The following is a 14,448-nucleotide window of genomic DNA, read 5'->3' as shown; positions in this document are numbered from 1 at the left end:
CCCACCACCTTAGGTGTATGTGGCTGGCGCCTTAGCCGGTTGAGCTATAGGCGCCGAGCCTTCATTTAATTTCTTATTAAATGGTATAACCATAGTACTCTTATCAAAATCAGGAAATATGAAAATTTTATTTCATTTAAGCAATATAATAAATATTACAATAAAGAAAACTGCTCATCTCGTATATGATTTAAAAGTCTCCATCTGATTCCTTAAAGAAAAAAAAGAGTTCTAGAGATGTTTTCAGCAGAGCAATTGAGAGTTCTGTTTTGTTTCTCCTGGAAACCATTTCAAAGATCTTTACATGCACCTATATGTTTTGGTGGTCCATTAAAAAGCAAAACAAAAGAAAATCTGGTTGTGATCCCATGCATGCCCAGAGTCCCTGTCTTAGGGACAGCCGAGGTCAGCACCCCACTGCCCACCCAGTTGTTTCTGTCTTAGCCAGTAATTCTGGTCTAGCAGAATCTGAGGGATAAACACCAAGCAGAAAACCTTAGCTTGTCTTTGAGGAAATGGGTGTTCCTTTTTTAAGCACTGAAACTAGTCCAAGGCTTTGATGTTAATGAACAAATCTAAAGTGCCAAAGTTATCTTACAGCAAATAAAACTGCTCAAATGTGTTATGAGTCTAATTTTTCTAATGCACAAACTTAATTTTCATGTGTAAATCAAATTTATGTAGAAGCCAGACTATTTAGTATAAAGGTGGGAGCTTGTCTTATTATGTGGTGCTTGATTTTTGGTCTTTTAGATCTCTTTCTGGGGATTAAATTAGGTTTATATTATCTCTGGGATCTACTATTCCCTGCTGTAGGAAACTGACATGAAAAATTTAGGTCCAAAACCAAGTTAGCGTAAGTGTAAGGACTCCAACCTAAGAGTGCCTGACCTCAGAATCACCACGAAAATTATTTCTCTCCCCAGTGTGTACTTTGGCCATCTGTTTCCAGACCTTCAGTATGAGGCATCAGGCCATGTGCCAACCTCAATCCTTCAAGAATCCATCCTCCAGGGCTATGCGCCATGGAAGATTAGTCTTAGCACTTTGGGAGGCTGAGGTGAAAGGATTGCTGAGGCCAGGAGTTCAAGACCGTCCCTACAAAAAATACAAAAATTAGCCAGATGTATTAGCATGAATCTGTAGTCTCAGCTACTCAGGAGGCTGAGGCAGGAGGATTGCTTAAGCCCAGGAGTTCAAGGTTGCAGCGAGCTATGATGGGGCCACTGCACTCCAGATTCCATTCTGGGCCACGGAATGAGACCTTATCTCCAAAAAAAAAAAAAAAAAAAGGGAAGGAAGAAGGGAGGGAGGGAGGGAATTGAGTCCTCCAAACCTGAGCACTCAGAAAGCATTTTACAAAACATAGTTTCTACTTTAGTTCTATAGGTCTTGGGAGATAGAAAATTATTTACCCTGGTGACAGCTGAAATAGTTGTTCAAAACCCCTTAAAAATATTTTATTAGAATTTTTCTATCCTTACCTATCTGGCAGTGAGGAATTTTATTACACTCATTAATTCAGCAAGGATTTACTGAGATACCTCTAATATGTCCTTTGTCTTTGAAAAAACTTATAGTAAAGAAAGTGACCTCATTTTAATGTGTCTGCTGAAAGGTACTATTAGTTATAAAATAGAATTTTTATGATGTGTTGAAAGCAATTGGCTTTTGAATCTTGACGTAGCTTTTCCCATCACAGAATAATTTGCATTTTGTATTTTGGTAATATTGGCAAGCAGGAAACTTGTGTCTCTTTTATAGGATCAGTTACCCATCCTCTTTATTACCCCCAGGAAGAGTTATCTGCCGTGGCCGCATGAGGCAAACAGGAATTTAAGTCAGTTGTCTAACACTAAGCAGTAAATCAGCGCCAGGGTCCTTGGATCTTGGGTCTGGTCACTGACTAGACGCTGAGGGCGTATTGACCCCTGTTTTTCTTTCACTGGGAGATATTTCAGAATGCAGGTGTGCCTGGTTGGTTGCATGCCGTAGCGAGACTGGTTTTACTCTATGTACTTGTCTGCTTTTTGCTCCAGGTACACTTCGTTCCTGATGCTGGAACTGTGGCTCAGATCGTCTATGCCGATGACCAGGTTCGCCCGCCCCAGCAGGTGGTGTACACAGCAGATGGTGCCTCCTACACTTCAGTGGATGGGCCGGAGCACACACTGGTGTACATCCACCCTGTGGAAGCTGCACAGGCATGTGAAGGATCGTTTGTTTATAATTTTTTAATCTATTAATTGATTCACCAGTTACGTACGCTCTGCCCGTCCTTGTGCTAAGTGCTGATGACACAGAGAATGTTCACATAAGATTTGTGCTTTCAAGGAGCTTATAACGAATTTGGCAGAGGAAGATAATGGCCTATTTATTGAAATTTACTATAATAAAGACGGCATTAGGTGCATGTCAGCTCTTTTCCCTGCTAATCTTGACTAGGTTATGACTTTGTTACTTTTGCTAAGTATTAGGAACCAGGCCAAAATGGCAAAGATAGCTCAGTGAAAAAAAAAAAAAAACCACCCAGATTATTTCAGTTAAATGTGTAGGAGTTCTGCTAGCTTGTTACTGATTTGTAGGGCTGTACCAGAAGCTGAGGTTTTACTGGTAAAAGCCATATAATTCTAGCTGTTTATTGTTTTGTCAGTGACTTGAAGAGTTAGTTTCCAAAACCATCACACAAATAGGCCACAATTTATGAACCTTAGTTTCTATGTTCGTACTTTACAGTGTATAAGGTGCATTTAAATATATGTTTTTAAAAACTAAATTTCGTACTTTTAGGTATCCTGTTAATAAAAATTTTCCCTTATTCAAGATTTAATCAAGAAGCTCCAATTACTCTTAAAAATTACAAATCCATACAAAGATGCACTTGCTGCACACTTAGATAGCACTTTTGGAAGGCCTCTGCTTAGTTCTAGGTCCCCTTCTATGTTAAAGTAAGATCACACAGTTTCTGGAAAGAATGGCTGTGCCCAACTTTTAATTCATGGCAAGGTGACTAAATGTTTAAGTTATGATAATTTTTAAATCTCAAATCTAAGAAATCTTGACATTGGCTTTAACTATTGTTTACATTCCTCTGGAATCAAAACTTAGCCAGGGTTCTTATTTCCATAGTTTTGCAAATGGCTTGGGCAAATTAAAGACTTTTAAAAGCTTTAGAGGAAAGTATGTTTTCTGGATTAGAGCTATTGCCCGTGGTGCGCTGGCTATAATGGTTTTGAATATTTTTCTTTAGTTAACTTTGCTGCATCGTGACCCAGCTTACTGTGTGTTTTTAATGGGTAGAGGCTTTCTTCTTCTTCTTTTTTAAATTATGACTTTATTGACTTTATTTAACCCCTTAAAGAACTTATAGAATGTTAAATTCAATTTATTTTCCTTCTAGTCTCCTCCTGATTACGAACGTGCATTTGTGTTTGAAAGAGTTGTGATCCTCGTGTGTATAATACTCTTCTTTACGCCTGGACGTAGCTGTCCATTTTCATTTAATCACAGTAGTGTTGTGTGTGTACTTGTGTTCCCTCATTCATGGTCCGTCTTTTTTCTTTCTGTGACATGCCTTTTTACTTAGCTGTGATGTTCAACCTCAAGAGAAGCTTTGCTTAAGAATAAAATCATAAAGTACATTAGCCATTTGGGATGGTTAGCTTACACAGTCTCTTTGGAGCCGTCTGAATGAGCGGCGTTAGCTGAGTGTAAGATCACTATCTTTACCCTCTTTATTAATGAAGGATTATTACTAGCTATAGTGGGAGTTAACTCTCCCAGGAATTGGTGCTTAGGAGCAGGATAATTTCCCTGTGTAGGCAGGCTGTCTAAAGATCTGTTGATAATGTGTTTTTTCTTTCTTTCTTTTTTTGTCCAGACTCTGTTTACAGACTCAGGCCAGGTAGCTTATGTCCAGCAGGACGCCACAGGTCAGCAGGTAACGCTTTTCCTTTTTGCCTTTTGTTGTTTGGAGATGATGCCGTAAATGTTACTATTCCCTGGAATGCCCCCCGTCCTTCTGCATCGTGCCCTCTCCAGATATTTGTTTTATATACTAAGAATGTTCTCCAGATCCTTTAACAAAAGCAAAGAAAAACATACTATAATGCTGACATACGCCAGTCAGTCTACACTGGGATAGCCTGGTAATAAAAAGTGATTTGTGGGCGGCGCTGGTGGCTCAGAGGAGTAGGGCGCCAGCCCCATATGCCAGAGGCGGCAGGTTCAAACCCAACCCTGGCCAAAAAAAGCAAAAAAAAAAAAAAAAAAAAAAAAAGTGATTTGTTGGGAAAATAAGCACGTAAGCAGGATACTGGTTCAAGTTCCAAAGAATAATCATGAATTTTAAAAGTGTCTTTTTTAAAAATTGGAAACATTTTTAATACTTACTCCATTTTTAAATATTGAAAGAAATTCCTGCTTAAATTACATATAAATTTGGCGGCATCTATTCTCATTCTAGCTTCTGAAAGGTTGAAGTTCTCCTTAGTTTTCTTTTAAAGCATTTCTTTCCCTTTACCTCAGTGTCCCCACTTCCTTTGATTTTTCTGGAGACGGGGTCTTACTCTGTCTCTCAGGCTGCAGTGGTGTGATCATAGCTCACTGCACCTTCCGTCTCTGGGGCTTAAGGGATCCTATCACCCCAGCCTCCCAAGTGCCCAAGCAGCTGGGACTGCATGGCTAATTTTTTAAATTTTTAGCAGAGACAGGGTCTCTCTATGTTACCAGGCTGGTCGTGATCTCCAGGGCTTAAATGATGTTCCTGGCTCGATCTCTCAAAGCGCTAAGATTATAGGTGGGAGCTACTACAACTGGCCCCTTTACCCACATTTCTAATGTGTCCTATTTGGTTTGGGAGATTTTCCCCTTGTTTTCCGCAAGGATGTGAAAGTGAAAACAAGGTACAGAGGCTCAGTATTATCTGTCTTCCTTACAGGGAACATGAATCCAGATAGGTTTATTTTCATGTCAGCTAGTATTTATCTGCTATCGAGTGCCACGAATGATTAATAAATAAATCCTCATTAGGAAGCAGTTTCTACATTTTTATTTTTTAGTAGATGATTTATATACTTCCATTTTAAAATTGGAAAAACGAACAGTAGTTGTGTCAATATCATCTATTAAATGTGGAGAGAGTTTTTAGGAGCCTTTGTTACGTCAGCTGGGGTTGAATTTATTCCTCACTGGCCGTGAGCTACGATGCTATGGTGTCTGTGAACTTGAGTGAGAATTATTTTATTTTAATAATGTTTTCTAATAATTATGTATATATACCAAAACAACCTCATTTCTGTGAATATGTATTGATTCCATCAAACAATGGATTATTATATGTACATATATTGTGGGATATACTATTATTTATAATATTTTACATGTAAATTATTCCCCCCCTTTTGGTACTGTAAATAATACTCTCACTGTTGTCATATCAGATTAATTATTTCTTTAGGATGAATTTCCCAGAGAAAAATGAAACAAATGACATTCAGATTTTAGGTTAAGAGTCAGGTGTGTTGGTGAAAGTGAAAAAAAGATAACAAATCTAAATATCAAACTAGTTAAGTAAAAACCCAGAATCCTAAATTTGAATCGGAGCCTCTCCTAACGTGTTTTCCAGTTCTGGCCACTGAAGAGGTTTAGTTACAGTGATCAGTTCATCAGTGATCTCTAAGTGTAGTTCTCCACTGGGAGCAATCGGAGCTCCGTGGAGAAAGGCTGACTGTGGCTCTGGGGCTGGGAATACACAAGATGAACTTGGAGCATCTCGTCTTCTCAGAAGGCCGGGGAGCTATGACAGAGTCCTGTTTTGTCAGCACATGGGCAGAACTCAAGAGGGAACCTGAAGGGGCCAAAATGGAACAATTTGACTTGTAAAAAGGATAATATCTGTAACAGATTGAAGGACTTAAATATGTTTTATGTCTACAAGTTCCTACTGATGTTAAAATAAATAACCCGTTGGTTACTTTTTGAGCATGCTAGGATCTACCACATTATTCTGAAAACTGGCAAACATGGGGGAAATCCTGCCTTTCTCCTGGAAGCTACTCAGGTTGCCAGTTATTTCAAGAGGGAAATTTTCTTATAGAAACATTCCGAGTAAAATAAAGAAGGGGAGATCAACTTAGAATATCAGCATTTTGCATCTTCTAATGAAATATGGATCTAGGCATTTATCAGCAGCAGCAGCCTGAATCTATCTGGGAAAAGCTGATGAGGTACTTTGTAATGGATAGATCAGAGTGGTAACAACTCTGAACAGTCCTTTTTTCTTTTTGAGACAGCATTTCACTTTGTCGCCCTCAGTAGAGTACTATGGCATCACAGCTCACAGCAACCTCAAACTCTTGGGCTCAAGCGATTCTCTTGCCTCAGCCTCTCAAGTAGCTGGGACTACAGGTGCCTGCCACAATGCCTGGCTTTTTTTTTTTTAGAGATGAGGTCTCGCTCTGGTTCAGGCTGGTCCCTAACCTGTAAGCTCAAGCAACCCACCCGCCTCAGCCTCCCAGAGTGCTGGGATTACAGGTGTGAGCCACCATGCCCAGCCGGCTCTGACCATTCTTAACGTCACTAAAAGAGTGACATCTGTTCATTATATGCCTCCTGGCATTGTAATAACTTCCTATTGCTTACGCCACACATGAAAGTTTTCTAACCTCAAAATTGAACCAGAATCTGATCAAGCCTCTAGATCCAGCTCTAAAAAGCATGGCAGAAAAAACAGAACAAATTAAACAACACACAGGAATGCCATCTACAAAATCCAGCCTGCCAGAAACTCTAGGACAAATGGCCTGGTTTCTTTTACAAACAAATTGTAAGGGAAAAGAAGAGGAAGGGGAGCTCACAGATAAGGAGACTTGATGGATGTATCAGTCAGGTGGATCCCGATTTGAACAAACCAAGTTGATGACACGGGGGGAGATCATGACACTAACTGGGTGTCTGAGTGTTTGTGTGGATTACGAAATAGTTAACTTTTTAGGTGTGATAATATATGAAATACAAAAGCCATTTTCCTTTAGAGATAGACACTGAACTATTTACAGATGAAAATGTGTAATGTCTAGGTTTTGCTTCAAAACAATCTAGTGATTAATCAAGATTAATCAAAATAATCTTCAAAATACAAAGTAGGTGGGAGATAGGTTGATGTAAGATTGGCTGTGAGTCAATAATTGTTGAGCTGAGTGATGGGTATGTGAGGTTCATTACACTGTTCTCCCTATACGACATATGTTTAAATTTTTCCTTATAAATGGGAAAATTATTTTGGTGATTGACTTTCTAAATTGCTTTTCACATATTGAAAACATTTATATTCCCACCAGTAACGTAGAACATGAGATGCCCGTCTCCACACAGTCCTGCCACGCTGGGTGTCTGTGTTCTTTTCATATTTTGCCAATCTGATAGGCGAGATTTTGTTGTTTTAATATTAACACTTAATCTTAATTAAAGGAGGTTTTATTACCATTTGCACCTCACAGCTTTCATCTTTTCCAATCTCCAGGCACAATCTGCTTGTCTCGTGTTTTGTTCAAAGGGATAGGGATGGCTCCGTGAACCCCGGCATTACAGGCAGCCTAACCATCCTCATGCCAGTCCTTCCATCAGTTTTTATTTCTGGCTGTAACACCTCCGCACTTGTCAGTTTATTCAGTGACCTGGATAAATTTTGGATAGGAAATTGGAGGTGAGGGTTTAACACAGATGACGGTTGCTTTTTTTTTTTTTTTTTTTTTCTTTCTTTAACAAAAAGGTTCCGATTCTCAGTTGTTTTTAGTGGCGACAGAATCTCTTAGGAGCATTTTTCATGTACGTATTTCCTTATTCTTCAGAAAGGCGTCAGTGGTCCCCAGGCAGAGAAGCACAGTCTCCTCTTTGAAAATGAACATGTGTGGGTCCCCGCCTGCCGAGGGGAGAGCAGGCTGCACGCGCAGTCGGCCCCGGTAGGAGTCGAGGGACATTCTGTCGCGTTTGCTGCTGTCCAGTGTAGTTTCATATTTCACTCCTCGGACAGACTGTATCCACAAATGCATTATGTAGTTTCAGAGATAATTACAGAGCATTAAGCGGGAAGGAGAAAGTATACCTTAAGTCTAACAGACTCGTTTTCCTTTCTCTGTGTTTTGTTGTACACGACAAAATGCACAGAGTTAAGATGTTGTGCTTTGTCTTCTCTTCCTTAGAGTAAAACAGACAAAACGTGGCTTGTCCAGGTTTGCCTGCCTGTGGCTGCAGGCCCACGTGTGGATACCTTGCTGCTCAGGTATTCCAGGTGTGGGTCATGTTCACTGCCTCTGTTGCTCTCTTCAAATAGACCAGATTCCGCAGGGGCCATTGTGATGCAGTGGAAAAAGCAGTGCAGAGTTAGAATTTAAACTTCACACCTCTGCCATTTTATGAGCTGGGTGATAGTGTTACCTGGCCTCAAAGGAATTGAAATACATTCCTAGGTTATGTATTCATTCAGTAAAGGCCAGTTTAATTTGCATTAGTTATTCATTAAATAAATTTGTAATGAATGTCTACTGTGTGTTAGGGTCTGTGCTGTCTAGAAAGATACAGTTCTTTTTTTTTTTTTTTTTTTGTGACACAGCCTCAAGCTGTTGCCCTGGGTAGAGTGCCGTGGCATCACAGCTCACAGCAACCTCCAACTCTTGGCTTAAGCGATTCTCCTGCCTCAGCCTCCCAAGTAGCTAGAACTATAGACGCCTGTCACAATGCCCGGCTATTTTTGGTTGTAGTTGTCATTGTTGTTTGGCAGGCCCAGGCTGGATTTGAACCCGCCAGCTTGGGTGTATATGGCTAGCGCCTTAGCAGCTTGAGCTACAGACGCCAAGCCAGAAGATACAGTTCTTACCTAGAAATTACTGTCATCAACCCCTTTCATTCCTTTTCAATGGTAGAGTGATTCTGATACATATTCAACCTGTGCCTTAGCCTTTTTATCCTTAAAAGTAATGCTGGAGTGGATTGCTTGAACTTAGGAGTTTGAGACCAGCCTAAGCAAGAGTGAGCCCTGTCTCTACCACAAATGGAAAAATGAGCCAGGCGTTGTGGCGGGTGCCTGTAGTCTCAGTGACTTGGGAGGCTGAGGCAAGAGGATCTCTTGAATCCAGGAGTTTGAGGTTGCTGTGAGCTATGACACTACGGCACTCTACCCAGGGCGACAGAGTGAGACTGTGTCTTAAAAAAAAAAAGCCGAAGTGGTTAAGCCTGCCCTTTGCTATAGTTTGTTAGGAGAGTTCCAGCACAGGGGAGGTGAAGGTTGTTGGTATTATTTTGATGTCAGCTTCCTCCGCAGTGGCAAGAAGCCAGCAGTAACCTTGCTGGACTAGAGCAGTGTTTTTCAACCTTTTTATCTCATGGCACAGTTGAACTTATAGTTAAACTTTCATGGCACACCTAAATTATGTTGATCAAAAAAAAGTAAACATGGGCAGCACCTGTGGCTCAGGACCAGCCCCATATACGGAGGGTGGCAGGTTCGAACCCGGCCCTGGCCAAACTGCAACAGAAAAATAGCTGGATGCTGTGGTGGGCGCCTGTAGTCCCAGCTACTCGGGAGGCTGAGGCAAGAGAATCACCTAAGCCCAAGAGCTGGGGGTTGCTGTGAGCTGTGATGCCATGGCACTCTACTGAGGGCAACAAAATGAAACACTGTCTCTATTAAAAAAAAAAAAAAGAATATGCTTACTGTGCTTTAACTTCTTTTAAGAACAATTTAGTGATCTTTAAAAATTTTCACGGCACATCAGCTGAAAAATCACTGAACTAGAGTCTAACAGAATGTGGTAGGACAAAGGATGTTGTAGTTACCCTAGAATAACTCTGGACTCTGCACTCGGCCTTTCAGGTCAGCTCTGCGGAGCTTCAGGGCTTTCTGGGGAGTAGAGGTGCACATGTGCCGTGGTTTGTTCACCGCTGGTACATTCATCACTAGCACTGGCGTTACAGCTCTGGTGTAGAGTAAAGGTGACATTGTAAACTGTGCTCTGAGACGGTGAGTGGGAGCAAAGCCGCTTCTCGCAGCCTCTGCTGAGGAGGTCCATGGAGGTGGCGAAAGGGTTGCATTGCCAGACCCTGCTCTTTTCCTTGTGGAGTCCTAGCCCTCAAAGGGCATTTTATTCTGTTTTTATTGAAGTTGAGGCAGAAACAACTCCCATAATTTTGTGCTCCTGTGCAGACTTTTGAAGTGGGATGTTGTGCAGAAGTTCAGGCTCTTAGTTGAATGAGTGCATGTCAAACATGCAGATCGTCTGAGGCGGTTGGTTTTATTGTTCTGGAGCTCAAGTGTCTCAAATGCTGGGCAATGATCTTAACTCCCACAGCAGGTCAGACTCTCAATAAACACACTCAATACTGTTTCTCTATAGAGTTCAAGAAGTTCTTTGATTTAGATGCTCATCAGAAAAAGGATGTTTTTGTGACTAGCAGCAGAGAATTCCTCTTTGAAGGGATTGATGTCATTTCCCAAATGGCCGAATGTATTTCAAAAGACTAATCTTCATTGAATACCTACTTCATGCTCAGCAGTTTTTCAAAGTTGTAGTGGTAGTATGAGCTGTAGAGAATTTATGATAATAATTATCATTAATACTTAGGATTTGGGGTTGGACCAGTGGCTCTCACCCCAAATCTTAGCATTTTAGGTGGCTGAGGTAGGAGGATCACTTGAGGCCAGAAGTTCAACCCCAGTTTGGACAACATAGTAAGACCCTGTCTCTAAAAAATGCAAAACAGTTAGCTGGGCATGGTGATACACAGTCATTGTTGCAGCTACTTAGCTGGCTGAGGCAGAGCTTGAACCCAGGAGTTGGAGGCTGCAGGCAACTCTGATCACACTATTGCACTCTAGCCTGGGCAACAGAGCAAGACTCTATCTCTAAGAAAAAAACAAAGAACCCCAAACTAAGCACTTAGTAAATGCCAGACTCTCTACTACTGTCCTTATACATATTGTTTCACTTGATCCTTATAACAAACTGAGATATGTCTCATTGTGTCCATTTTACAGATAAGGAAACTGAGGCTTAGAGAAGTTTTGTAACTTGCTAAATGGTGGAGCTAAATCTGTGATTCAAGCCTACAGTCCATTCTCCTGGGGTGTTGCTAGAGAGGCAGGATGGACTCCAGGAACCTGCTTAAGTAAAAAATGAGCTATTTAAGTTTTGAGAAAGGGAAAATGGCTTAATAGCACTCTAAGAGGAGATAAAAGGACTTGGGATTCTAGCCACTTATGAGTTCAGGATGGGCCTGCAGTGGAACTGTGGCTGTCATAAATGCTAAAGCTGTCAGACGCTGTATTAATAAAAATATAAATGAAGGCAGCCAGATGATCAGGGAGCTAGAAGTTTGGCCTTCTGAGAAGTCATGGAATGAATTAGGGATTTTGGGCCTTCAATTATTTGTTTACACGGCCGAGAGCTCGGCTCACTCTGCAGGCCTCCAGAGGAGAGTCCTGGGCCAGATCACCAAGTTGCGAATCTGGACTCCACAGAGATGTCTCACACTCAGAACTGTTCCAGAATGGCTCAGGCTGCCCTGGGTGAGGGTAATGAAGCATGGAAGCCACGGCGAGGTCGACAAGTGGGCTCTGTGGCCCCGGGGGCTGCAGGAGCTCAGGGCAGGGAGGCCTGGAGGCACTGGGGTTGGTTCCTTCACAACTGGAACAGGGTAGGCTTTAAAAGTTGGTGGAAGGCTCGGCGCCTATAGCTCAACCGGCTAAGGCGCCAGCCACGTACACCTAAGGTGGCGGGTTCGAATCCCCAGCCCGGACCCGCCAAACAACAATGACGGCTGCAACCAAAAAATAGCCGGGCGTCGTGGCGGGCGCCTGTGGTCCCAGCTACTTGGGAGGAGGAGGCAGGAGACTCGCTTGAGCCCAGGAGTTGGAGGTTGCTGTGAGCTGTAATGCCACGGCACTCTGCCCAGGGGGACAGCTTGAGGCTCTGTCAAAAAAAAAAAAAAAAAAAAAAAGTTGGTGGAAGAACATAAGGAGTATAAAGAAGAGGGAGTGGGCATTTACTTACTTGCTTTATTTATTGACTAGAAGGGCACATGGCTTGAACATGACCTAAGGATGGGCGGGATCTGGGGCAGGAAAAATAAGGTGCCATCAGAGGAGTCGAGGGCACTTAGGTGGGAGGCTGGGAACCTCTGAAGGTGCCGTCATTTACTGAGCCTGTTAACTCAATACATGGCCCAAACTGTGTTATTTGCAAGAGACTGGCTTCGGCATGATGATACAAAGAGGCAGCCCATCCATTCTTGCAAACCGCAGCCTCTCTGCAGTGTGGAGGGCAGAGCCGTTAGCTGTTGAATTTTGCCACCCACGTGCAGCACCACGTGTGTGGTTTTAGCAGTGAAGTGGGGAAGGTAGGTCAGCTCATTATGCCCCTCTGTTGTGGCCACCCTGAAGGCAGGGAGGACCCTTCCCTCATTATTAATGATGTGGAGACTGATGGTACCCCACAATAGGCCGCCAGGCTGTGCAGGGGTCTGGTGCTTATGCACTGAAGTCTCTGAGGAGGCAGGGCGGGCCCCGCAAGCAGGTGTGAGATGGCAGGGAAAGGTGGTTAGGCTGTGTCGCGTTTAAGGGGTAGGTTAGGACGCACATGGTCAGGGCCCTACGGGTGTCAGTCTCTTACTGGTCCCAAATGAGGGCACACCTGGGCTTGCCAATGACCCTGCCCAGGTGTGAGCAGAAGATGATGAGGAAGGGCTGGGCTTAAAAGCTGTGAGCAGTCAGACATCAAAAATGAAGTCAGAGTCCTCCTCCCGGCCCATGGGTGGAAAGCACTTTTCTAGGGCCTTGAAGGGAGCTGGTGTGAAGACCAGACTCCAGCCAGGCCTTGCTGTGCGGGTGTGTGACCGAGGCAGACGCCTGCTCACTGTGTGCCCTATGTCCAGGCCCCGCTGCCGGTCCATAACCAGGTGCTACCTTCGATCGAGAGTGTGGATGGTTCCGACCCTCTGGCGACTCTGCAGACCCCTATAGGGAGACTGGAGGCAAAAGAAGAAGAGGATGAAGATGAGGATGAGGACACGGAGGACGACGAGGAGGAAGACGGTGACGACACAGACCTGGACGACTGGGAGCCAGACCCGCCCCGGCCCTTTGACCCGCATGACTTATGTAAGTGGGGGCGCTGGGCCTGTGAAGGGAGCGTGTGTGCATGGGGTTCGCGCCCTGAGTCCTGCCCCTGTGGGGTGCAGTGTGGACACTCTCGGGGACTTTCCAGTTTCACAGGAGGGTAAGCTGAAACTCAGAAGAGGTTAGGCAATCTGCTCATTGTCACATAGGGATGGGTGGGGTCAGGTGTCCGAGTCTCAGTCTCTCTGACACCAAGAGTCAGGTACCTGCCCCAACGGGCGGCCTGCCCACTCTGGGACTGTTCGGCCAGTTCAGCTATTTCAGCTTTGACAAGCACGCTCTGTTCTGCCTCATGCACAGTCATCTTTACAGATGCTTCTTACATCCCAGGTGCAGGTGCTGTCCTGACATGGGCAGTAGTAGCTTCCCCAGGGCCTGCTGCTGCGTGGGGAGCCAGACTCCAGCTCTGGTCTGGGTCCGTGCCTGGCGGCCTCTTTACTGCCTGTTGAGGTGCTGCTCACACAGACAAATCACTGTTTCTTCCCACTGACTTGCAGGCTCACGTAGCAAAGTTCTTACCTCCTGCGTTTTTGAGACTATTCAGAGCTCTGTGGTCTCACCCTGTTTCTCCTGGACCTTCTGTGTGGTGGTGGCAAAACTTGTCTGCTTTGGGTCAGTATTCAGCTCCAGGTCTAAACCCTACCCAGCAGAGAACTTCTTTGTTTTGTTTTTCCTTGAATTCTTAAGTTTTCAAGGCATCTCTTAAGTCAAAAAGTAGCTCTTTATTATTTTACAGTTGTAAAAATTGAACATTCCCATTTCCTAAACGAGGTCACCCACCCACAGCCAGATGGGGTAAAATGTAGTTGGTCAATGAAACCCGTTAAGTGTCATGAGCGTGGTGATCTGTGTGGCCCAGTCACGTCCCGTTACATGGCTATGTGCGTGTAGTTCTGGCACGTAACGTACAGATGGGTGCTCCTGGCAGGCAGGTAAATGTGGCTTGGATGGTTGGGATGGGCTGGAAATACATGTCCCATCAGGGGGGCTGATTGTTATCTGGGTGCGTGATATAGTATTCTAAATTCATTCATTTTTAGCATTCTTATCGGACAGTGGTTTGCACTGAACTCTGACACTATCTAGCAGTTTTTGAGTTAGATAATGTGGTTTCTACAACTCCCTTTGAGGAAATTGATCAAACAATATTGTCGGGTTCCCCGCCGCCAGCAGCTTTATCGCGATATTATTTACATACTTTAAAATTCATCTATTTTTGTCTCATCAGATTTTTCAGGATTTTACCTAATCGAGTCTTTTCTTTCTTTTTTTTTTTT

General features: G+C 43.4%; 1 protein-coding gene across 1 annotated transcript in view; it reads left to right on the top strand.

Moving 5' to 3' along the window:
- The window catches only part of PRDM10 (PR/SET domain 10), an 80,444-nt gene that overhangs the window by 31,995 nt on the left and 34,001 nt on the right, over window positions 1-14,448 (top strand). The window contains exons 3-5 of the mRNA XM_003795902.2: window positions 2,040-2,204; window positions 3,881-3,940; window positions 12,928-13,153. Of these exons, the coding sequence (XP_003795950.1) occupies window positions 2,040-2,204; window positions 3,881-3,940; window positions 12,928-13,153 (451 nt within the window). The remainder of the gene's footprint in view (window positions 1-2,039; window positions 2,205-3,880; window positions 3,941-12,927; window positions 13,154-14,448) is intronic.

This window comes from Otolemur garnettii, unplaced genomic scaffold (assembly GCF_000181295.1).
Source record: "Otolemur garnettii isolate 467f Iridium unplaced genomic scaffold, OtoGar3 scaffold00097, whole genome shotgun sequence".
In the NCBI taxonomy this organism is placed as follows: Eukaryota; Metazoa; Chordata; class Mammalia; order Primates; family Galagidae; genus Otolemur; species Otolemur garnettii.
The sequence above is the reverse complement of the archived record's forward strand: the minus strand, read 5'-3'. Positions and strand labels throughout refer to the sequence as shown.